The 23,064-nt window shown below is 43.6% G+C and overlaps 1 protein-coding gene across 1 annotated transcript in view; it reads right to left on the bottom strand.

Annotated features, from left to right (window-relative positions):
* LOC131978826 (GRIP and coiled-coil domain-containing protein 2) overlaps positions 1-23,023 on the bottom strand; it is a gene marked incomplete at its 5' end in the record, with an annotated part of 37,244 nt that extends 14,221 nt beyond the window's left edge. The window contains 17 exons of the mRNA XM_059342607.1: positions 637-813; positions 3,176-3,297; positions 4,503-4,640; positions 5,116-5,193; positions 5,417-5,517; positions 5,934-6,096; positions 7,125-7,229; positions 8,259-8,423; positions 10,357-10,476; positions 14,115-14,213; positions 15,805-15,905; positions 15,988-16,036; positions 16,894-18,258; positions 18,409-18,869; positions 19,458-19,962; positions 22,305-22,409; positions 22,940-23,023. Coding sequence (XP_059198590.1) covers positions 637-813; positions 3,176-3,297; positions 4,503-4,640; positions 5,116-5,193; positions 5,417-5,517; positions 5,934-6,096; positions 7,125-7,229; positions 8,259-8,423; positions 10,357-10,476; positions 14,115-14,213; positions 15,805-15,905; positions 15,988-16,036; positions 16,894-18,258; positions 18,409-18,869; positions 19,458-19,962; positions 22,305-22,409; positions 22,940-23,023 — 3,938 coding nt within the window. The remainder of the gene's footprint in view (positions 1-636; positions 814-3,175; positions 3,298-4,502; positions 4,641-5,115; positions 5,194-5,416; positions 5,518-5,933; positions 6,097-7,124; positions 7,230-8,258; positions 8,424-10,356; positions 10,477-14,114; positions 14,214-15,804; positions 15,906-15,987; positions 16,037-16,893; positions 18,259-18,408; positions 18,870-19,457; positions 19,963-22,304; positions 22,410-22,939) is intronic.
* Positions 23,024-23,064: the final 41 nt, after the last annotated feature.

Raw genomic sequence — 23,064 nt, 5'->3', positions numbered from 1 at the left:
ATATCTTAAAATAATTAGAATATTTTCTTAAAAGAAATGTAACTGTCTCTGAGACTCTTTATGAGTTTATATGTGCTTGTTTTTGTTTAATACAGATTCATGGTCATTCAGGTTCATAAAGTTATTAAAATGTGATTAAAATGCAATAAATAAAATGTTTATAAATATGTCTTATAGATAAAATGTTTGGTTAAAATGTATTTCCTTTTGAGGGACTTTTATTGTGAAATATAAAGGTCTGATTTGAGTGCATTGTGGGAAATGTGAGGTGGAAATGTGAGGCCGGGTCAGTTTATTATTGTGGTTCAGGTGCATTATGGGTCAGAGCTGTAGAGAAGAACTACTCAGTGCTTCAGACATTACAATGATACTAACAGTGACGGGGAGTTGCATGTGTTTTCAAACTTGTATGTCTTTATTTATTGTAGTTTTCTGCTGAAGTACAGAGAGAAAATAATAATAATAATAATAATAATAATAATAATAATAATAATAATAATAATAAGACATCTGTATGAATCGTGGCTGTTCATTTTGTTGGACCGCTGTAGTTCCACTCTAAGTGTTTCCAGGCATGAAGAGAAGATAGACTATTATAAACATTATTATATTATATTAATATAATAAACAGCTCACCTGTCCCGGAGCTCGGCCTCCTTGCTGACGGTTTCCTGCAGGATCTTGTTGTGTCTCTCCAGCAGAGTGTCGTGTTCAGTCTGGAGCTGCTGCAGCTCTGCAGCGCTGCTCTGGAGGCTCTGCTGGTTCTCCACCAGCCTGGACCTCAGCTGCTCCACCTGGGAGGACAGCTGCTCCCTGCAGCACACCAACACCACAGGTTATTACACATTATTACATCTTATTACACATTATTACATCTCATTACACATTATTACACATTATTACATCTCATTACACATTATTACACATTATTACAAGCACATCAGCCCTCAGTGTTGACTGACAGACTACTACTAGTGTTTATTTAACAGGCTCCATGGAGAAGCTGCAGTTTAATTACAGTAACATTCAAATTCTTTCTCCTGTGCTACGTCCTACAGGATCATCTCAATAAATCAGAATATTATAGAAAAGTCCATTTCAGTAGTTCAAGTCAACCAAGTATTGAGTCGTATAGACGACACACTGTTCAGAGGAAACATTTACATATTAAACAGACTTTTAAAATTGGTCCAGTGTTTCTGCTACATTCATTCAGCTGAATTCTGCTGAAATGTCACATGCTCATTAATATCAATGCTCCACTAATGATTTCTATTGGCACTGTGTGAACACACCACGTTATTATCGACTTGTTTTGAGTCGCCAACGAGCGCATCAAATCCTGAGGCTCGTTAAGAAGAGTAAGAACGAGGGGGCCAGAGGCTCGTTAAGAAGAGTAAGAACGTGGGGGCCAGAGGCTCGTTAAGAAGAATAAGAACGTGGGGGCCAGAGGCTCGTTAAGAAGAATAAGAACGCGGGGGCCAGAGGCTCGTTAAGAAGAATAAGAATGGGGGGGCCAGAGGCTTGTTAAGAAGAGTAAGAACGCGGGGGCCAGAGGCTCGTTAAGAAGAATAACAACATGGGGGCCAGAGGCTCGTTAGGAAGAGTAAGAACGCGGGGGCCAGAGGCTCGTTAAGAAGAGTAAGAACACGGGGCCAGAGGCTCGTTAAGAAGAGTAAGAACGTGGGGGCCGGAGGCTCGTTAAGAAGAGTAAGAACGTGGGGGCCGGAGGCTCGTTAAGAAGAGTAAGAACGTGGGGGCCAGAGGCTCGTTAAGAAGAGTAAGAACGTGGGGGCCAGAGGCTCGTTAAGAAGAATAAGAACGCGGGGGCCAGAGGCTCGTTAAGAAGAGTAAGACCATGGGGGCCGGAGGCTCGTTAAGAAGAGTAAGAACGTGGGGGCCGGAGGCTCGTTAAGAAGAGTAAGAGCGTGGGGGCCGGAGGCTCGTTAAGAAGAGTAAGAAAGCGGGGGCCAGAGGCTCGTTAAGAAGAATAAGAACGCGGGGGCCAGAGGCTCGTTAAATAGAGTAAGAACGTGGGGGCCAGAGGCTCGTTAAGAAGAGTAAGAACGCGGGGGCCAGAGGCTCGTTAAATAGAGTAAGAATGCGGGGGCCAGAGGCTTGTTAAGAAGAGTAAGAACGCGGGGGCCAGAGGCTCGTTAAATAGAGTAAGAACGCGGGGGCCGGAGGCTCATTAAGAAGAGTAAGAACGTGGGGGCCAGAGGCTCGTTAAGAAGAGTAAGAACGCGGGGGCCAGAGGCTCGTTAAATAGAGTAAGAATGCGGGGGCCAGAGGCTTGTTAAGAAGAGTAAGAACGCGGGGGCCAGAGGCTCGTTAAATAGAGTAAGAACGCGGGGGCCAGAGGCTCGTTAAATAGAGTAAGAATGCGGGGGTCAGAGGTTCGTTAAATAGAGTAAGAACGCGGGGGCCGGAGGCTCATTAAGAAGAGTAAGAACGAGTAGAAGTGACCCAGTCCTCCCGCAGCAGTCTCTCCCAGCTGACTATGTTAACATGATGTTAACCTCTTTGCCTCCAGTCTGCAAATCGCGCATGCGTGAAGTCGGTGCTGGCTGGTTTACAGTCAGAGTCTCTTCTGGGTGTTTAGCCTTTAGTCCCGAGGAGGATTAAGGAGGAGGGTTGGGATTTTGGCAGAAGACAGTTCACTTGCAGTTCTAAACATATTTATGGTGTTTTTACTCACTTTTTGTCTTCCCCACAACGTTATTCCTCTCTCCTACAGCGTCCATTACAACTACATGCACATGGTCGATTACGCAAATTAGGTGATGACGTCATTTAGCGACTTTCTGGACAGCCAATAGCTACTCTCCTTGGCAACAGCACCTCTGCTGAAATAAATTATAGGGGAAACACTGTGGTCTTTTGTGATATTATTTTTTTGAGACAGTGAATTTTATGTCTTCATTAAATGTTAGCCATAATCATTATAATTAGAATAAATTAAATAAATGAAGACATGAAATGTTTCATTCTGTGTGTAATGGATCTATATAATGTGTTATTTCACCTTTTTGAACTGAATTACTGACATCAATTAACTTCCCTATGATTTTATAATGTATTCAGATGCTCCTGTATGTAGATTGTTGTGATGTTTCCAGTGACAGGATGTGATTCTCCATCAGCTTTCTAAATGTCCAGCAGGTGTGTGTCTTACCTTTCCAACCTGCCAGAGTCTCCTTCAGTCTGCGCCGTGCTTCTGCTCTTCTGCTGCTTCAGGACGTTGTGGACTCGAACCTTATAACCCTCAAACTCTGCAGCTGTTGTTGTGAGCTCAGCCTGGACACAGAGATAAACAGAAACAAACAGTAAATAACACACTCTTCACTGTAGTAGACCTTCACTCTGATCAGAAATCAATAGAAATATCTGACACAGCAGTGCTATAGAATATTATAAACAGCTCTTAGTGAGACACCACACAGCACCGCCAAGTCTCCAGAAGGACCACAGAGGTAAAGCAACAGCTATAATAATAATAATAATAATAATAATAATAATAGACTGTTTCAGTCATTAATCAACCAACAAGCAGAAACTGCTTTCAGCTTCCCTAAAAGTCACACTTGTGTGTTTCTCTCTTATATATCACCTTAAATTAAATGGCTTTTAATGTCTAACTGGTGGAAGTTGTCGGGAACGTGAGGAGGCATTTTTCACATCTAGTGACACAGTAAAGATTGAATGATTAATCAAAAATAATTGAGAGATTAATAATTAAAATAGTCATGAGTTGCTGGTAAAATACTGACAGTGAGCTGCTGCTGCCAGTCGTGGTGGACGTTGGTTTTGGTATTGATTGATACTTGCGTGATGAAAGTGATACATAAATCCATGTATATATAGACATATATACATGGATATATAGACATATATACATGTATATACGAATATATAGATATAGACGAAAACGAAGGACATTTTCACTATAATTTTAATTCGTTTTAGTTAGTTTTGTAACCACAAAATACAGTTTCAGTTAGTTATCGTTTTTTTAATAACTCATTTTTATTTTTATTTCAGTTAACGAAAATGTTTTTTCAATTCTAGTTTTGGTTATTTGTTAGTTTTTGTTAACTATAATAACCTTAGTATGGACATAATGGACAAGATGAGTAGCAGGAAATAAATCCCTGCCACTTTCTCCTTCAGCCCAAATTCCATCTTACCTGGCCTCCTCCAACAGCCCTGACCCCCCCCTCCCCCCAACCTCCCACTGACACCTGTTGACTGCCTGCTGCTGTCTGGGGCCTGGGAAGGCTGTCTCCATAGCAACCGCTATGTTTTGGCTTTTTGTCATACCAGCGAGATGAGACGGGACTGATTGGGACCTGGACTCACACACTCACATACACAAATACAGAGATACGAGTGTGTGTGTGTGTGTGTGTGTGTGTGTGTGTGTGTGTGTGTGTGTGTGTGTGTGTGTGTGTGTGTGTGTGTGTGTGTGTGTTGTGTGTGTGTGTGTGTGTGTGTGTGTGTACCCTAGCAGTGTCTCTCTCCTGCTGCAGCTCCCTGATGTGCTGCTGTAGGGAGGTGCTGCTCCTCTGCTGCTGCTCCGTCACAGACCTCAGCTGCTCCTGCAGACGGTGGCGCTCCGCCGCCAGGTCACACACCTCCATCTGCACACACACACACACACACACACACACACACAGGGACACAGACAGACACACACACACAGGGACACACACACACACACACACACACACACACACACACAACACACACACACACACACACACACACACACACACACACACACACACACACACACACACACACACAACACACACACACACACACACACACACAACACACACACACACACACACACACACACACACACACACACACACACAACACACACACACACACACACACACAACACACACAGGGACACACACACACACACACACACACAGGGACACACACACACACACACACACAGGGACACAGACAGACACACACACAGGGACACACACACACACACACACACACACACACACACAGACACACACACACACACACACTTTATGACAGAGCTGTGTAGTGAATGGTGATTTATTTAAACATATTATCAGAAGGTTGTTTTACTTTGGAGCTCTCCAGCTGCTGTTGGTTCGCCTCCAGCTCTCCTTTCAGAGACGCCTGCTGCATCATCAGGGAGCTCTCCTACACACACACACACACACACACACACACACACACACACACACACACACACACTCATTAAGCGAACACGTCAACACTGACTGACTATTCCAACGTCTTCAAGGTCTCTCTGTGATCAGGCTCACACATGGTTGCATCACACTATTTACATTCATCAGACAGAGATGTGACACACACACACACACACACACACACACACACACACACACACACATACACAGACCTGCATCTTGCTATCAGCGAGCTCCTTCTTGGTCTTCACCAGCATCTGTTTCATCTTGGAGGTCTTCTCCTCCCCCTGGTCCACCTGGGACTTCAGAGCCTCTGGAGACACACACACACACACACACACACAGACACAGAGACACACACACACAAACATACACAGAGACAGACAGATTTTAGGTGAAAACATGGCGTCCTAGTCTTTAGTGTTGTTGGAGAGCAACAGGAACATGAGAGCCCTGCAGCTACACGTGGACAGGAAATCAATAATTCATATCATAATATAATAAATAATCAATGTTTACCATCAGAAAATGCACAATGGAAATGGAATATATGTATATATATATATATATATATATACATATATATGTACACAAATCTTGTGGCTCTGTCTGTAACTGACGTGTGTGAACAATCAGTGACGTGTTAACAATATAATATAATATAATATAATATAATATAATATAATATAATAATGTAATCTAATAATGTAATAATAGAAGGAGGCGCACCGATCTCCTGCCTCAGCTGCTCCTCCTGCTGGCTCAGAGTGCTAATCTGGGCCTGTAACTCCTCCTCACTCTCGTCTTTCTCCGTCAGTTTGGAGTTGAGATCTTTGACCAGACGTTGGTAGTCGGCCATCTCCATGTCCATCAGGGAGCTCTGCTGCGCCTCCTGCAGGGAGAACACCACAGCATGTGATTACTGGGGAGTTAAAACCAGTCAAACAGGAGGAAAGTTCACTTTCAACAGCTTCCTCCAGAGGGTCTGGCTGCAGAGCTGCACTGTCAGGACCGGAAGGGGATTTGAAGCCTTTCAAAATAAAAGCAAGTCTACCAGAAGCACGTATTTTTCGTTCCCCGTGTTTATTTCTTGGGTCTTTATTTTATGTATACATTGTGAAATGTTTGTGTATTGATGTGTTCGGGTTAGGGTTAGGTTTAGGGTCACCCTAAACCTAAGACCCAGGGTTAGGGTTAGGGTCACCCTAAACCTAAGACCCAGGTCTAAACCTAAAACTAAACCTAAAACCAGGTTTAGATTTAGGGGTAACCCTAACCCTGGGTCTTAGGTTTAGGGTGACCCTAACCCTAACCCTATTTTGAAAGGCTTCGGATCAACTTCCGGGCCTGACGGTGCAGCTCTGCAGCCAGACTGTCTTGCCTTCCTCTTTATCCAACATTATTGACAGTTCAATACTTGAAAATAACTGAGAACCAAATCAAGTTTAAAATGAGCAGTTGTCCTACTTTAAGTTGTTCGTAAATAAAAATATGTACACGACAATGAAAGAGAGAAGCCTTTATCTGTGTTTATTGTGTGTTTGACTGTTGAATGTTGCTTCATTATAGTTCTCACATCAATATAGGACATGACCTTAAAAAATACATTGGACTGTACTAACATGTGGACACATGACAAACGTTTCTACGTTAGAGGGACCAACAGAGACCTGCAGACTGCTGTTGGTCCCTCTAACGTAGAAAGACCTGGTGGCGGTCTGCTGCTCTCTCACTAATGGAAACTAACAGCAGCTCTGAGCTCCAGTCGCTCTCTTTCTCTGAGAGCTGCAGGCTCCATCACAACCTGGACACTCTGACAACTGTGTGTGTGTGTGTGTGTGTGTGTGTGTGTGTGTGTGTGTGTGTGTGTGTCTGTGTGTGTGTGTGTGTGTGTGTGTGTGTGTGTGTGTGTGTGTGTACCTTGCGGAGCTGCTCCAGCTCCTGGCTGCTCTGCTGGGACTGCTGCTGCTGCTTGAGGAGCTGAGCTGTTAGCTCCTCCAGCTCCTTGGTAGCAGACGACAAGTCCTGAAAACACACAACACACACACACACACACACACACACACACACAACACACACACACACACACACACACACACACACACACACAACACACACACACACACACACACACAACACACACACACACACACACACACACACAAACAACACACACATTTTATTTCACAGTTCAGTATGTGTGTGTAACACTTTATACTAGGGAACACATATTCAACATTAATTAGTTGGTTATTAGCTGTAAATCAGTAACATATTGTCTCTTAATGAGTCATTATTCAGAAGTTATTAATCCTTATTCTGCATGGCCTTATTATACAACCAGTCAGACATTAACTAAGAGTTTTCCCTCAATAACCTCAGAATTATTGATTATTAGTAGTCAGTAAGGAAGTTGCTGTGTATGAGTTATGATCTTAATATGCTTTATAATATGGACTTTATAATCTCTACATAGGTAGGAAGGTAACCATGGAAACGACAAATATCAAACACCTTCTCCAGACCTTTGACTGACTGGAGGCTCCTTCTGATGATTGATGAGGATTGGTGGATTATAATGTCATCATTACTCTAAAGTGGATCACTGGGAGACTAACAATGGAGCAAAGTGACCCACTTTAAACTAATCAACTCATATACAACAACTTCCTTACTTACTACTAATAATCAATAATTCTGAGTGTATTGACAATGTTGAATGTGTAACCTACAGGTTATTATGTCAGTCGTTATAAACTCACAGCAGTGGAACACTACCAACTCATGAGTTGTGTTTCTATGATCATCAATAACCTCCACTGGATTATTATTGGTATTATCTGTTTGACAGTGTTTTCACCATCAGCACCAACCAACCATGGCCTGTTTAAACCATGGACTAGTCTCATGAAGGGTTCTGAAGGGTTCTGAGGGGTTCTGAAGGGTTCTGAGGGGTTCTGAAGGGCCCAGATGAAGCTCCGTATGGAGGTTGTTTCTACAGTTAACCCTGTGTGACCCACTGCCTGTGGCTCCATTATCAGTGTTTATTTGTACCTTGGTCTTCTGCTCCTTCATGGCTCTCTCAGCCACCAGGTCTCTGTCCAGACCGGCTGCCTGTCTCTGCAGCTCCTGGTTCTGGTTCTCCTGCTGCCTGACGGTGCTCCTCAGGGTCTCCATGGCAGCCAGCAGGTCCTCCTTCTCACTGCTCAGAGTCTCCGTCTGGAACAACACGTCACGTTGGAAACAGTTTTATATTAAAGCTGGTCTCTTCCACAAGGTCCAGTCACACATTTACTATATAAAGGTGGAATTCCCCGGCTGCAATGATGATGCACAGATGCCACTCTCTGACCAATCGTTGTAAGGGAGACAGGGTGAACACTCAGTCATTGGTCCTCATTCATCAAACGAGCGTAGAAAGAAACAGAAACCAGCTCAGATCTGAGAATATTTGGTCTGATGACAGACGTTGATTCATCAAACCATCGTATCCTCCAATCACAGCGTGAGAATGATCGGCTGGTGATTAATCTGCCATGTGTGTCCAGACTGATGAACAGCGAGCCTTGTAGAAATGATCGTACGCCCACTTTACGCTCACTTTCTGCCGTATGCTGGTTTGATAAATGAGGACCATAGAGAGGATCTATTTGACTCTAGTATCATGGAATAATCAGGAGAAACTGGTTCAGGTGAACACGTTAAACTACAAACTGCTGCTGAGTTCACCAGCTGCTTAATGAGCTGCAATGCTTTTAGTATTTAGCTGTGATTTTAGTTTTTTAGTTTAGTTTAGATTTTAGTTGTGATTGCTGTAGGAGCTGAGAATATTCTATGAATGAAGGGTTTCACACTGCCAGGATGCTGTTTTATCTCTTCCAGATTCTAATTTTGACTTGTAAATGGAGGCGAATGGCCCAAACCTCCATGAAGACATGTGAGACGTTTAGCAGTCAGCCATGCAGATCTGACAGCGCCGGGCCCAGAGAGCAGCGAGCTCCATCATCTGTCACTCTGCTGGGTAAACAGAGACGTCCAGACGTAGCCTCAGATCCCTGACTAGCTCAGTCTGCTGCCCCCCCGAGACCCATGAACACACCACCAGAAACACACATCCACAGCAGCAGATGGAGGCTATACCGCGCTCCATTTACCTGCCTGTTGTGCTCTCACTGGAAACAAACGTGATGAGCTCTGGGAGGAGAGTTTATATAAACAACATTTCTCTTGTGACGGATATCTGCAGGTCCAGGCTGAAAGACTGTAAATCACAGGAAACTGAGTTACACCACAAGTATCGCAGAGATGAATCGCTGGACACAGTGGCTCATTGCAGAAAGGTCTAAAACCAGATAAACAGTAAATCTGAAGTGTCTAAAACCAGATCAAACAGTAAATCTGAGGGAAATGATCTGCTGCATGGACAGATAATTTACCTTGACAAGATTTATTAAATTAAGATTATTAAATCTAGAAATAAGCATGTTGAACACTTAAAATAAGAAATTAACTCTTAAAACAAGATGTTAAAACAAGGTAAATTTGTGTCTTTTTTGGTAAATTTGTGTCTTTTTGGTCATTTTATGTCTTTTTTGGTCAATTTGTGTTGTTTTTGGTCATTTTATGTCTTCTAAATCTAGATTTAAGCATGTTGAACGCTTAAAACCAGATAAATGATCTAACACTTCTAAATCTAAAGTTTTTTTTTCTTGGTAAGAACCAAATAATCATCAGGTCACTCTGCTCGGGCCAGTTCATCACTGCTGGCAGCTTTCATTTATCTGGTTTTAAGAGTTAATTTATTATTTTAAGTGTTCAACATGCTTATTTCTAGATTTAATCTTGTCAAGGTAAATTATCTGTCCATGCAGCAAGATCATTTCCCTCAGATTTACTGTTGTATCTGGTTTAGACAAACCTTTTTATCAGTGTCTCCAGGCTGTGGAGCAGTCGGGCTAAATAACTGGCTGTAAATCAGAGGAAACTGAGCTGTTGGAGAGATGAATCGCTGGACAAAGTGGCTCCTGTTAGATTTAGTGGAGGCTGAGAGCCGTGGTGTGTTTGTTAGTGGTAACGTGTGTGTGTGTGTGTGTCTGTGTGTGTGTGTGTGTGTGTGTGTGTGTGTGTGTGTGTGTGTGTGTGTGTGTGTTACCTGTGTGACAGCAGTGCTGAGTCGTCTGGTCAGCTCAGCGATCTGTCTCTCGGCCTCCTCCACCTTCTCCTTCTCTTTATCCAGTCGCTCTGTCTGCCTGTCGTAATCTATCTGCAGGTTCTACACACACACACACACACACACACACACACACACACACACACACACACACACACAGGTTCATTAGAGAAGCTGAACTCAGCTTCTCATTTAATCTGAGTCTAGGACTCTCTCTCATTAGACACACAGTGGTTCCTCCTCTAGTGGAGACACAGCAGACAGTTAGCAACATATTAGAAATGCACCCATTAATCTAATATTTAACCATGAAAACTGTCAGTTTCACTTTGGGTCAGTTCATGATGGGCTCCACTCTGACAGAAATCTAATCACTGAAGTATTCCATCAGATATTTCTACAATCTACAATCTACAACGTCATTCATCAGGCGCTTTTATCCACAGCGACGTACATCTGACAGATCAAACAACACAAGCAGGGATGAAGTCAGGAAACAACACAGAATAAACAGAATAAGTGGTGAATGTTACACACCTGGAGAGGGGTGATTGGGAGGAACGGCCCGATCTGAACCCGAGTGGTGTTTTGTTATTGGACTTCTGTGCTAGTCACGGATTGTCCATAACAAACACCATGTTCAAACATAGAGTTGCTCATAAGTGTACCTGGTACCAGAGCACTCTAGGCCAAAGATCGATGATTGATTTCATTATTCATTGAAATTCAGCTATGGCCTGAAGGCCGTCGGTGTCGTGGCGGCAACCCAAGAACCTGCTGGTGGACACCAGCGGTTAGGGAGGCCGTCAGGCTGAAGAAGGAGGCCTTTCGGTCTTGGCTGGCCGAGGGGTCTCCGGAAGCAGCGGGCAGGTACCGTTCGGCCAGAAGGGCTGCAGCTGCAGCAGTCGCTGAAGCAAAAACTCGGGCATGGGAGGAATTCGGGGAGGCCATGGAGGAGGACTTTCGGTCGGACTCAAAGAGGTTCTGGAAAACCGTCAGGCGACTCAGGAAGGGAAAGCAGGGCTTGGCTCAAGCTGTGTTCAGCGGGGAGGAGACTTGCTGACCCAACCTGGGGATGTCGTCGGACGGATGAAAGAACACTTTGAGGAACTCCTTAATCCAGCCAACACGTCCTCTGTAGAGGAGGCAGAGTATGAAGACTCAGGGGAAGACTCACCAGTAACCCTGGCAGAGGTCGTCGAGGTAGTCAAAAAGCTACCCGGCGGCAAGGCGCCAGGGTTGGATGAGATTCGCCCTGAGATGCTGAAGGCTCTGGACACTGTTGGGCTGTCATGGTTGACACGCCTCTTCAGTGTCGCGTGGAGGTCTGGGACAGTGCCAGTGGAGTGGCAGACCGGGGTGGTGGTTCCCATTTTTAAAAAGGGACCGGAGGGTGTGTTCCAGTTACCGTGGAATCACACTTCTCAGCCTCCCCGGGAAAGTCTACTCCAGGGTGCTGGAAAGGAGGCTCCGGCCGATTGTGGAACCTCAGATTCAGGAGGACTAATGCGGCTTTCGTCCTGGCCGTGGAACAACGGACCAGCTCTTTACCCTTGCAAGACTTCTGGAGGGGTCTTGGGAGTTTGCCCTTCCAGTCTACATGTGTTCTGTGGATTTGGAGAAGGCTTATGACCGTGTCCCTCGGGGAGTCTTGTCGGGGGTACGGCGGGAGTATGGGGTACCGGGCTCGTTTCTACGAGCTATCCGGTCCCTATATAACCAAAGTGAGAGCTGTGTCCGCATACTCAGCACAACGTCAAACACGTTCCCAGTGGGTGTTGGCCTCCGCCAGGGTTGCCCCTTGTCTCCGATTCTGTTTGTGGTTTTCATGGATCTCAAGACGCAGCCGGGGGGAGGAAGGGATCCGGTTTGGTGACCTTAGAATTGCATCTCTGCTTTTTGCAGATGATGTGGTTCTTTTGGCATCATCAAGCCGGGACCTCCAGCACTCGTTGGAGCGGTTTGCAGCCTAGTGCGAAGCGGTTGGGATGAGAGTCAGCACCTCCAAGTCTGAGGCTATGGTTCTCTGCCGGAAAACGGTGGACTGCCCCCTCTGGGTGGAGAGAGGTACTGCCTCAAGCGAAGGAGTTCAAGTATCTCGGGGTCTTGTTCAGCAGTGAGGGTAGAATGGAGCGTGAGATGGACAGGCGGTTTGGTGCAGCGTCAGCAGTGATGCGGGCGTTGTACCGGACCGTCGTGGTGAAGAAGGAGCTGAGCCTGAAGGCAAAGCTCTCGATTTACCGCTCCATCTATGTTCCAACCCTCACCTATGGTCATGAGCTTTGGGTAGTGACAGAAAGAAGGAGATCAGGGATACAAGCGGCTGAAATGAGTTTCCTCCGTAGGGTGGCTGGGCTCAGCCTTAGAGATAGGGGGAGGAGCTCAGACATCCGGAGGGAGCTCGGAGTAGAGCCGCTGCTCCTTCTCCTCTAAAGGAGCCAGCTGAGAAGGTTTGGGCATCTGGTAAGGATCCTCCCGGGCGCCTCCCGTTAGAGGAGTTCCAGGTCCAACTGGTAGGAGGCCCCGGGGAAGACCCAGAACACGGTGGAGGGGTTATATCTCTCTCCTGGCCTGGGAACGCCTCGGGGTCCAGGAGGAGCTGGACGTTGTGGCTGGGGAGAGGGGAGTCTGGAATGCCCTGCTTAGCCTGCTGCCCCCGCGACCCGGCCCCGGATAAGCGGAAGAAAATGGATGGATGGATGGATGGATGGTGAATGTTACGTTGAGTCCTGTTAGGACGTCAGTGTCCAAACAAATGAACCTTTAGTTGAACCAGACATTAAAATAAACAATAAACTGAAGAAAAGGGGGGTCTTGATCATTTTTGGACATTTTTTGGATATTAGACTGTATGTACGTCTTATATTATTTATTCTGTTTTCTATATCTATGTGTCTGTATCTTGAGCTGCTGTGACAAATAAATTCCCCACTGCAGGATAAATAAACTCTGAACTGATCTTAACACTTCTGCTATTTTCAATCAGTCGTAGAGGAAGAAAAAAACAAATCTGCTCTGTTACAGTTCAGAATGATTTCAGATGATGATGTGGTAGGTCTTCTCTCCCATATACATCTATATGTAGATCTATATATGTACATATATAGATCTATATAGATCTATATATGTACATATATAGATCTATATAGATCTATATATAGATCTATATGTATACATATATAGATCTATATGTACATATATAGATCTATATAGATCTATATGTACATATATAGATCTATATGTACATATATAGATCTATATGTACATATATAGATCTATATAGATCTATATATGTATATGGACGTAAATATACATATATAAAGATATATATACTAGGGCTGCAACTTAACGATTATTTTCATTATGGATTAATCTGTTGATTATTTAAACGATTAATCGATTAGTTGTTTGGTCAATAAAATGTATAAAAATATCAATGTGTTTCCAAACCACCAGATGACGTCCTCAAATCTCTTGTTTTGTCCACAAACCAAAGAGATATTCAGTTTATTGTCATAAAGGAACAAAGAAACCAGAAATATTCACATTGAAGAAGCTGAAATCAGAGAATTTGGACTTATTCTCTTTAAAAAAAAACTGCTTAAACCAATTATTAGATTATCAAAATAGTTGACGATTAATTTAATAATCGATTATTGTTCGATGAATGGAATAATTGTTGCAGCTCTAATATATACATATATATCTATATATGTATATATATGTGTATAGTGGCCTACCTTGTAGCCTTCAGCCCCGTGGATGATGTCTTTCATAGAGCTGTTGACTTTCTCCCTCGCTGCTTTCAGTGACTCCACTTCTTCCTTGAGGGAGGAAACCTGAAAAACAGACAGTAAATTGTGGACTGAGCCGTGTTCTCTATAATCTGAGCTCAGAGGAAACATGGAATCACTCTACAATCTCTCTCAATATTTATTCACTGTCCTGACTTCACATTGCTTCTTTTATACTTTACACTTGATAAAAAGAGATTTTGCTATTGGAGTATTTTTCTGGTTCCACTAAGCAGTAAAGCCCTGTGTATTCATTACAGTATGTTTAAATGTTGTTAAAAACAAGAGTTGTGATCGTACCGCAGGTGAATCTTGGGTTCATTTGTGGACTTTAACATTTTTGGACTAAATGCAACAGCTTTCTGAGTCAACTCACAAAACGGCAGGTCACCACCATTTTGAGCTCCTGAAGGAACTATCTCTCCCAGAATGCTCGGCGTTTACAACACCTACAAGCCAACCTCATTGGTCAAGGGACCCATGACTCCCCATGGGGCCCCTGATAAAACAGATGGGAGACCCCTGATCTGCCTCTTTCTGCAGCTCCATCCAACCCTAACCCTGATCCACCAGCCCTTCCCCCTCTTCTCCTGAGGGATTCTACCAGGAACCCTGAACAACTCTGACCTTCTCTGCACACCAACGCTGCATTAATGAAAGCAAAGTTCACTGCAACTGCCAGAGAAAACTTCACCTCAACAACAAGGACAGCAAATTATTGAAACTCAGCCTGAAATCAAACTTCTTTCTTTCCACGCCGCCATTGAAAATGGATTTCCCCCATTTCCAACTGGACTGTGAGTAATGTAACTGGGCTTAGATAAGCAATCAGCAAGGACTTTAAATACAAGAGATTTGACCTGTAATTAATGTTTTGGTTTATATGTGTGTTTTAAGTATATTTGTTGTGATAGTCGTGTGGCAACCTCGTTCAAAGTTACAAAACTAAATTACTATCCTCTGACCTGCTCACACACTGATTTACACATAATATACTTTAAATTAACTGTAACCAAACACAGTTTTACAGCTCTCACTAGGCCAAAAGGCACACACACACACACACACACACACACACTCTCTTTTGTAATGTAGTTCTCTATATTTTATAGATGTGTGCTTTTATTTGCTTGTTTTTAGAATAAATACCTTTTTGATTACGAATGCTGTCTACTTAATGTTGTACACTATGAACGATATGCTGGCCTCTTCTATGACAAGAACTCACAATTCCTTCAACCATTGCTAAATATTAATATGGTAATTTGATTATAATTATATTCATAATTAATAATCAGTGTTCCAAATTGATAGTTTAGTAACTTTATGAGACTGATTTAGGTGAACTGGCTTTATTTTTCTGTTTTACAGATGGTGCCCCTAACGAGCTATGACTTAGAGCAAATCAAGTCATATCATTTCTTATAATTAATAATTATTTATGATAATGATTAATAAGTCTGATAGCCATCTAACCACACTTTTGAATGGGAGGAATAGACTTTATGATAACGCCCTTTTATTTACACATTTGACGCCCTGTGCAAGGTATCATTTATTGATAAAAGAGGCATCTTTAATTTAATTTAATTAATTAACACAAACATGTAGAGTTGAGAAACGTCCTGCTCCTCACCTCTCTCCGACTGATCTCCAGCTCCTTCTTTGCTTTGATGGCAACGGCCTTGATTTTATTCATCTTCTCATCCTTTTCTTTGTGTTCCTTCTGGAGGAGAGCTGAGGGCAGAAACAAGGTCTGAGTGAGATAATTTATAATCGTATATTACATTATAAAGACATAGACTTAGTGTAATAATACCTATTGTCTGTGTGGTCTCCTCAGAGGAAGCAGACTGGGCAGCAGACTCCTGACAGACAGAAGAAGACAAAACAATCCAATCACCTGCCAATCATTGTTGTTTTTATGAAGGGGAGCATTGCTTGTTTTCTTTCAACTTATATTTTTGCTAATATTCAAACATTTCCATCATTTCCATGAGAGAAAAATTCCCCAAATATTCACATGCATGTCTTATTTTTCTCCAGAACTGGATTCAAACCGAAGCCGCCTTCAAACGTCAGAAACAACATTTCTAAAGCTCAAAGACTCGCTGCAGTTATTATTTCAGTTAAATGTAGAATATTCTGGTTAACTTTGGAGAAAATCCTCCTGTTAGCCTCTCAGATCCTTCACAGCTGATTAAAACCACTAAAATATTCAGCTTCATTGGAAAACCTGACACGACCAAACTGAAAGACGATCCAACTAGAGCTGGGCGATATATCCATATAAAAGATATATCCATATAAAAGATATATCCATATATTTTAAATGTAATATGGAATAAGACCATATCACATTTATCTATATAGTTCAGTTATATATAGTTGTTTTTCTTTCTTTCTATATAAATGTTGCCCTTACTAGGGTTTGTCATATTTAGTTCTTTTGTAATGTTCTTTATTCTTTTCTCATATAAATATATTTAATTCAGAAAAAGATCGGCCTGTTTTATTTCATAGGCTATTTTTATTTAAGATATTTTTTATTTAAATGTCACTTTATGGAGCTTTGATTTTAAAAAGGTTCTCCTGTTGTTAAACAGTATTTATGTTCATTTAAATAAACGGTTTTAATGAAACTACTTGTGACATTTGACTAAAACATTTGCTCTCACTTTGAGATAAAAATATCAGGATAAATCATAGAAATAACCTGACTGACCTGGAGAACATCCATCTGGCTCCTCAGCTGAGATATGAGAGATTCCTTCTCTGTCAGCTGCTCTCTCAGCTCTTTCTCCATCTTCTCCATCTTCTCCATGTCTCCTTCCTCCTTCTCCTCCTCCTTCTCCTGACTGATCAGAGAAATATGAGCCTGCAGTTTCTGGTTCTCCTCATGAATCTTCTCATTGACTGACTTCATGTCCTGCAGGTCTTTCTGCAGCCCTTCAGTGTCCTTCACCACCTCCTCCAGGTTGTTCCTCAACATGCTCCTCTCCTGTTCCAGGTCTGTGATCCGGGCCTGGAGCTCCTTCTCCACCTCCTCTAACCCCATGACCCTCTGGGCCTCCTCCAGGTTGTTTCTCAACAGGTTCCTCTCCTCCTCCAGCTCACTGACTCGTGCTCGGAGCTCCTCGATCTGTTCGGTGCAGGTTCTGAGTCCTTCAGACTGGTTCTCCTCCAGAGCTGTGATGGTGGAGCTCAACTTCTCCTCCAGGTTCTTCTTCTCAGACGCCTCCTGCTCCAGCTGAGCCTCCAGCGCTGCCAGCTTGGAGCCCAGAAGCTCCGTCTGTTCCTCGGCTCTGGAGAGCCCAGAAGATGCCTCCTCTAGTTTCTGGTGGAGGTCTGAGTTTTCAGCTGAGAGATCTCTGACTGAGATCTCCAGAGCAGAAAGTGACTTCTGCCCTCGGTCCACTTCCTCTTTCATCTTCTCCCTCTCCTCTTTTAGATGTTGCACTTCGTCCTCCTTCTCTTTTCTCAGGCTTTTCATCTCCTTCTCCTTCTCCTCCAGCAGCCTCTCCACCTCTGTAGCTCCCTCACTCTTCATCTTCTGCACCTCCTCTTCTCTCCTCTGAAGCTGCGACTGGACCTCGTCTCTCTCCTCCGTCAGCGTGTTGACCATCTCGTTCAGGTCTTGAATGGTGTTTTCCTTCATCTGCAGCTGGGAGAGGACCTCCTCGTTCTGCCTGCTCACCTCCTCCTTCTGCCTGCTCACCTCCTCCTTCTGCCTGCTCACCTCCTCCTTCTGCCTGCTCACCTCCTCCACACGTTTCTTCAGAGCTGATTGCTCCTTCTGCTCCTCAGAAGCTGCAGATGAAGCTTCAAGCTGCAGAGAGTTTTTCTCCTCCGTCAGCTCTCTGATCCTCTCCACCAGCTCTGCTCTCTCCTGACTCAGCTCCTCCAGCTTCTCCTGGAGCTCCTCTAGGTTCTTGGCTCCCTGCTCCTTCATGGCGTCGTACTGGAGGAGGAAATGTTTGTTCTTCTCGTCCAGCTCCGTCTCCACACCTCGCAGGATCTCCTTCAGGTGTTCACACTCAGCCAGGACCGAGTCTCTGTCTCTGGTCAGAGCTTCACACTGAGCCTTCAGCTGCACCTCCTGCTGCTCCTTCAGCTGCACCTCCTGCTGCTCCTTCAGCTGCACCTCCTGCTGCTCCTTCAGCTGCACCTCCTGCTCCTCCTTCAGCTGCACCTCCTGCTCCTCCTTCAGCTGCACCTCCTGCTCCTCCTTCAGCTGCACCTCCTGCTCCTCCTGAGACCCTCTGGACTCACCAGGCTGCTGATGCTGAGACTCTTGTTGCTGAGACTCTGGTTGCTGAGCCTCTGGTTGCTGAGCCTCTGGTTGCTGAGCCTCTGGTTGCTGGTCTGGGTCCAGGGTTGTCCCAGTGTCGCGGCTCATCTGCAGCTCGTTGATCTTGAACTCCAGCTCCTCCCTCTCGGTGGAGAACTCCTCCCTGGTGCGGTCCAGCTCCGCCTCCAGCTCCTCCTTGACGTTGCTGAGCAGGGTGAGCTCGTCCTGCAGCATGGTGCTCTGGGCCTGGAGCTCCTCCAGAGCTCCTCTCAGCCTGGAGATCTCCGTCTCGTCTCCGTCCGCCAGGCTCGCCTCCTGCTGGCTGCCGGCCGACAGCTCCAGCATCCTGGCGATCCCCGAGCCGCGGGCCGGCTCCTCGTCCTCCTCCTGCACGTCCTGCAGGAAGCTGTCTGCAAAATACAGTTTACACAGTAAAATAACAGTTTACACAGTAAAATCACAGTTTACACAGTAAAATCACAGTTTACACAGTAAAATAACAGTAAAATAACCGTTTCACACAGTAAAATAAGTTTACACAGTAAAATAACAGTAAAATCACAGTTTACACAGTAAAATAACAGTCGTGTTAGCTGGAGAATCATTTTGACTCCCATCCAGTCAGCGATGTTAACTCCAACATGGATATAAAATACCTGCAGTCATTAGACCTCCTTGTTTGGGTCGTTCTTCGGGACTTAATGAGGTGAAGCATAAAGCTGTTTACGGGGATTCTAGAACATTTAAAGTGTTTGTTACAGGCGTCTCACCATAGGTTCTTATGGGTTAAATGAAGCTTATTAGTTCACTATTGTGTAAATGACATGACACTTGGTGAGGAGCACTTTGTGACTTGTTTCAGGGTTCAGATCTCAGTCTGGGACCTGGAAGCAGAGACCTGAGACCATGGTTATAATAGTTTTGGTTATTTGTTTAGTTTTGGTTATTTGTTTAGTTTTGGTTATCTATAATAACCCTGGTGAGACGTGGTGCTGTACCTTTAAGAGCCAGCTGCTCCGTCAGCTCCTCGTGGAGCAGCAGGAGGCGCTCCCTCTCCATCTCACAGTCGTCCTCCAGATTCCTCATCTCCTCCTCGTGCTGCAGGTTCTTCTGAGCCAGCTCCTCCTTCAGGTTCTCCACCTCCTGCTGGGCCTCAGTCACCTCCCTCTGGTGGCTCTCCTGCAGCTCAGAGATCTCCTGGGATCTCCTCTGCTGGACGGCCTCCAGCTCAGCTCGTAGTGTTTCCAGCTGAGCTTCTAGGCTGAGGAGGAGCTCTTCCCGTCCATCCCTCTCCTTCTCCTTCTCCTTCTCCTTCTCCTTCTCCCTCTCCCTCTCCCTCTCTCTATCACTCTCCTCTCTCTCCTTCAGGAGTTTCTGGAAGAAAGCCACTTCTTCTTGGTGTTTGTTGTTTGAGTCCTCCATGCTGCTCTCCAGGATCTTTATCTTCTTCTGGTGATCTTCTCTGACCCGGTGGAGTTCTCCCTGCAGCTCCGCCAGATCACTCTGCACACAATACATCACAGTTTTCCCTTTTAAAAGGGTTTTTGAGGAGTTTTCCCTGTTAAAAGGGTTTTTGAGGAGTTTTTTCATATTAAAGGGTTTTTGAGGAGTTTTCCCTGTTAAAAGGGTTTTTGAGGAGTTTTCCCTGTTAAAAGGGTTTTTTGAGGAGTTTTTCCCTGTTAAAAGGGTTTTTGAGGAGTTTTTCCCTGTTAAAGGGGTTTTTTGAGGAGTTTTTCCCGGTTAAAAGGGTTTTTGAGGAGTTTTTCCCTGTTAAAAGGGTTTTTTGAGGAGTTTTTCCCTGTTAAAAGGGTTTTTGAGGAGTTTTTCCCTGTTAAAAGGGTTTTTGAGGAGTTTTTCCTGTTAAAAGGGTTTTTGAGGAGTTTTTCCCTGTTAAAAGGGTTTTTGAGTTTTTCCCTGTTAAAAGGGTTTTTGAGGAGTTTTTCCCTGTTAAAAGGTTTTGAGGAGTTTTTCCATGTTAAAGGGTTTTTGAGGAGTTTTTCCCTGTTAAAAGGGTTTTTGAGTTTTTCCCTGTTAAAAGGGTTTTTGAGGAGTTTTTCCCTGTTAAAAGGGTTTTTGAGGAGTTTTCCCTGTTAAAGGGTTTTTGAGGAGTTTTTCCTGGTTAAAAGGGTTTTTGAGGAGTTTTTCCCTGTTAAAAGGGTTTTTTGAGGAGTTTTTCCCTGTTAAAAGGGGTTTTGAGGAGTTTTTCCATGTTAAAGGGTTTTTGAGGAGTTTTTCCCTGTTAAAAGGGTTTTTGAGTTTTTCCCTGTTAAAAGGGTTTTTGAGGAGTTTTTCCCTGTTAAAAGGGTTTTTGAGGAGTTTTTCCCTGTTAAAAGGGTTTTTGAGGAGTTTTTCCTGTTAAAAGGGTTTTTGAGGAGTTTTTCCATGTTAAAGGGTTTTTGAGGAGTTTTTCCCTGTTAAAAGGGTTTTTGAGTTTTTCCCTGTTAAAAGGTTTTTGAGGAGTTTTTCCCTGTTAAAAGGGTTTTTTGAGGAGTTTTTCCCTGTTAAAAGGGTTTTTTGAGGAGTTTTTCCCTGTTAAAAGGGTTTTTGAGGAGTTTTTCCATGTTAAAGGGTTTTTGAGGAGTTTTTCCCTGTTAAAAGGGTTTTTGAGTTTTTCCCTGTTAAAAGGGTTTTTGAGGAGTTTTTCCATGTTAAAGGGTTTTTGAGGAGTTTTTCCCTGTTAAAAGGGTTTTTGAGTTTTTCCCTGTTAAAAGGGTTTTTGAGGAGTTGTTCCCTGTTAAAAGGGTTTTTTGAGGAGTTTTTCCCTGTTAAAAGGGTTTTTGAGGAGTTTTCTCTGTTAAAGGGTTTTTGAGTTTTTCCCTGTTAAAGGGTTTTTGAGGAGTTTTTCCCTGTTAAAAGGGTTTTTGAGGAGTTTTTCCTGTTAAAAGGGTTTTTGAGGAGTTTTTCCCTGTTAAAAGGGTTTTTGAGGAGTTTTTCCATGTTAAAGGGTTTTTGAGGAGTTTTTCCCTGTTAAAAGGGTTTTTGAGGAGTTTTTCCATGTTAAAGGGTTTTTGAGGAGTTTTTCCATGTTAAAGGGTTTTTGAGGAGTTTTTCCCTGTTAAAAGGGTTTTTGAGTTTTTCCCTGTTAAAAGGGTTTTTGAGGAGTTTTTCCATGTTAAAGGGTTTTTGAGGAGTTTTTCCTGTTAAAAGGGTTTTTGAGGAGTTTTTTTCCTTCAGTATTTTATGACCATCTAGTACAGAGGTGGGCAACCTGAGGCTCTGGAACCACATGAGGCCCTTCAGGCCGTCTGCAGTGGCTCCCTGTGGCTGCGACAAAAAAATTATACCGAATTAAATTTATTTTCTATTGTTGCTGCAGGCCCAAAGCAATCTGTATTTTTCAACACTTTCAAATGAGGTGTTGCTTATAAACAGCATTACATTTTATGTTATTTTTACATTTTAGTCAACTAAAATGTGACCATAGCTTCAGAAAGTCTACGGCTCGCCATCTTAACCTCTAAATCTGACCAACATCTAGTCTAGTTTAGAGTTCCCTTTGATTCTAAATCTCCTGAGATATTTTCAGTGTCCAGCCTCTCATTTGCACTCGAGTCCTGGCTACATTCTGACAAAATCATTCAAATAAATGCTCATAATGACTTATTAGTCTTGTTGGGAGGGTAATTTAGACCCAGTAGGCTGTTTCGTCTTCATTGTGAGGCTCAAAATAAGGTTTGTGGCTCCATTAGGATAGTTTTCTCTTTAGTTAGTAAAGGTTGCTGACCCCTGATCCATGATCTTCAGAATCACGCTGAAATAATAATAATAATAATAATAATATAATATAATAATATAACAATAATGTTCAGAAACTTTGACACATTAAACTGTTTGTGTTGCTTCACCTCGGCTCGCTGCTTCGTCTTCTCCAGATCTTTACGGGAAACACAAAGACTCTGCTGAGTCTCAGCTTTCTCCAGCAGCAACGCATCCATCCTGTCAGTCAGCTCCTACACACACACACACACACACACACACACACACACACAGACACACACACACAGAGACACAGATACACACACACACACACACACACACACACACACACACACACAGAGGACACACACACACACACACACACACAGATACACACAGATACACACACACACACACACACAGAGACACACACACACACACACACAGATACACACACACACACACACACAGAGATACACACACACACACAGAGACACACACAGAGACACACACACACACACAGAGAGAGAGACACACACAGAGACACACACACACACACACACACACACACACACACACACACACACAGAGACACACACAGAGACACACACACACACACACACACACACACACACACACAGAGAGAGACACACAGATACACACACACACACACACACACACACACACACAGACGATTGACATGAAGTGAAGGCCAGCTTGATACCTGGACATTAATACTGAATGATTATTGATGATGTCATGATAAAATACTCCAATCACAGACCTGGATCAGACTGGAATCATCTGAGCTCTTGTTACTGTTTCTGGATTTCTCTTTGAGGGATCCAACTTCTTTCTCCAGATCTGAAAGAGGAGAAAAAGTCACATACTATTGATCCACAGACTATA

Source organism: Centropristis striata, chromosome 10 (assembly GCF_030273125.1).
Source record: "Centropristis striata isolate RG_2023a ecotype Rhode Island chromosome 10, C.striata_1.0, whole genome shotgun sequence".
In the NCBI taxonomy this organism is placed as follows: domain Eukaryota; kingdom Metazoa; phylum Chordata; class Actinopteri; order Perciformes; family Serranidae; genus Centropristis; species Centropristis striata.
This window is presented reverse-complemented; position numbering and strand designations above follow the sequence as displayed.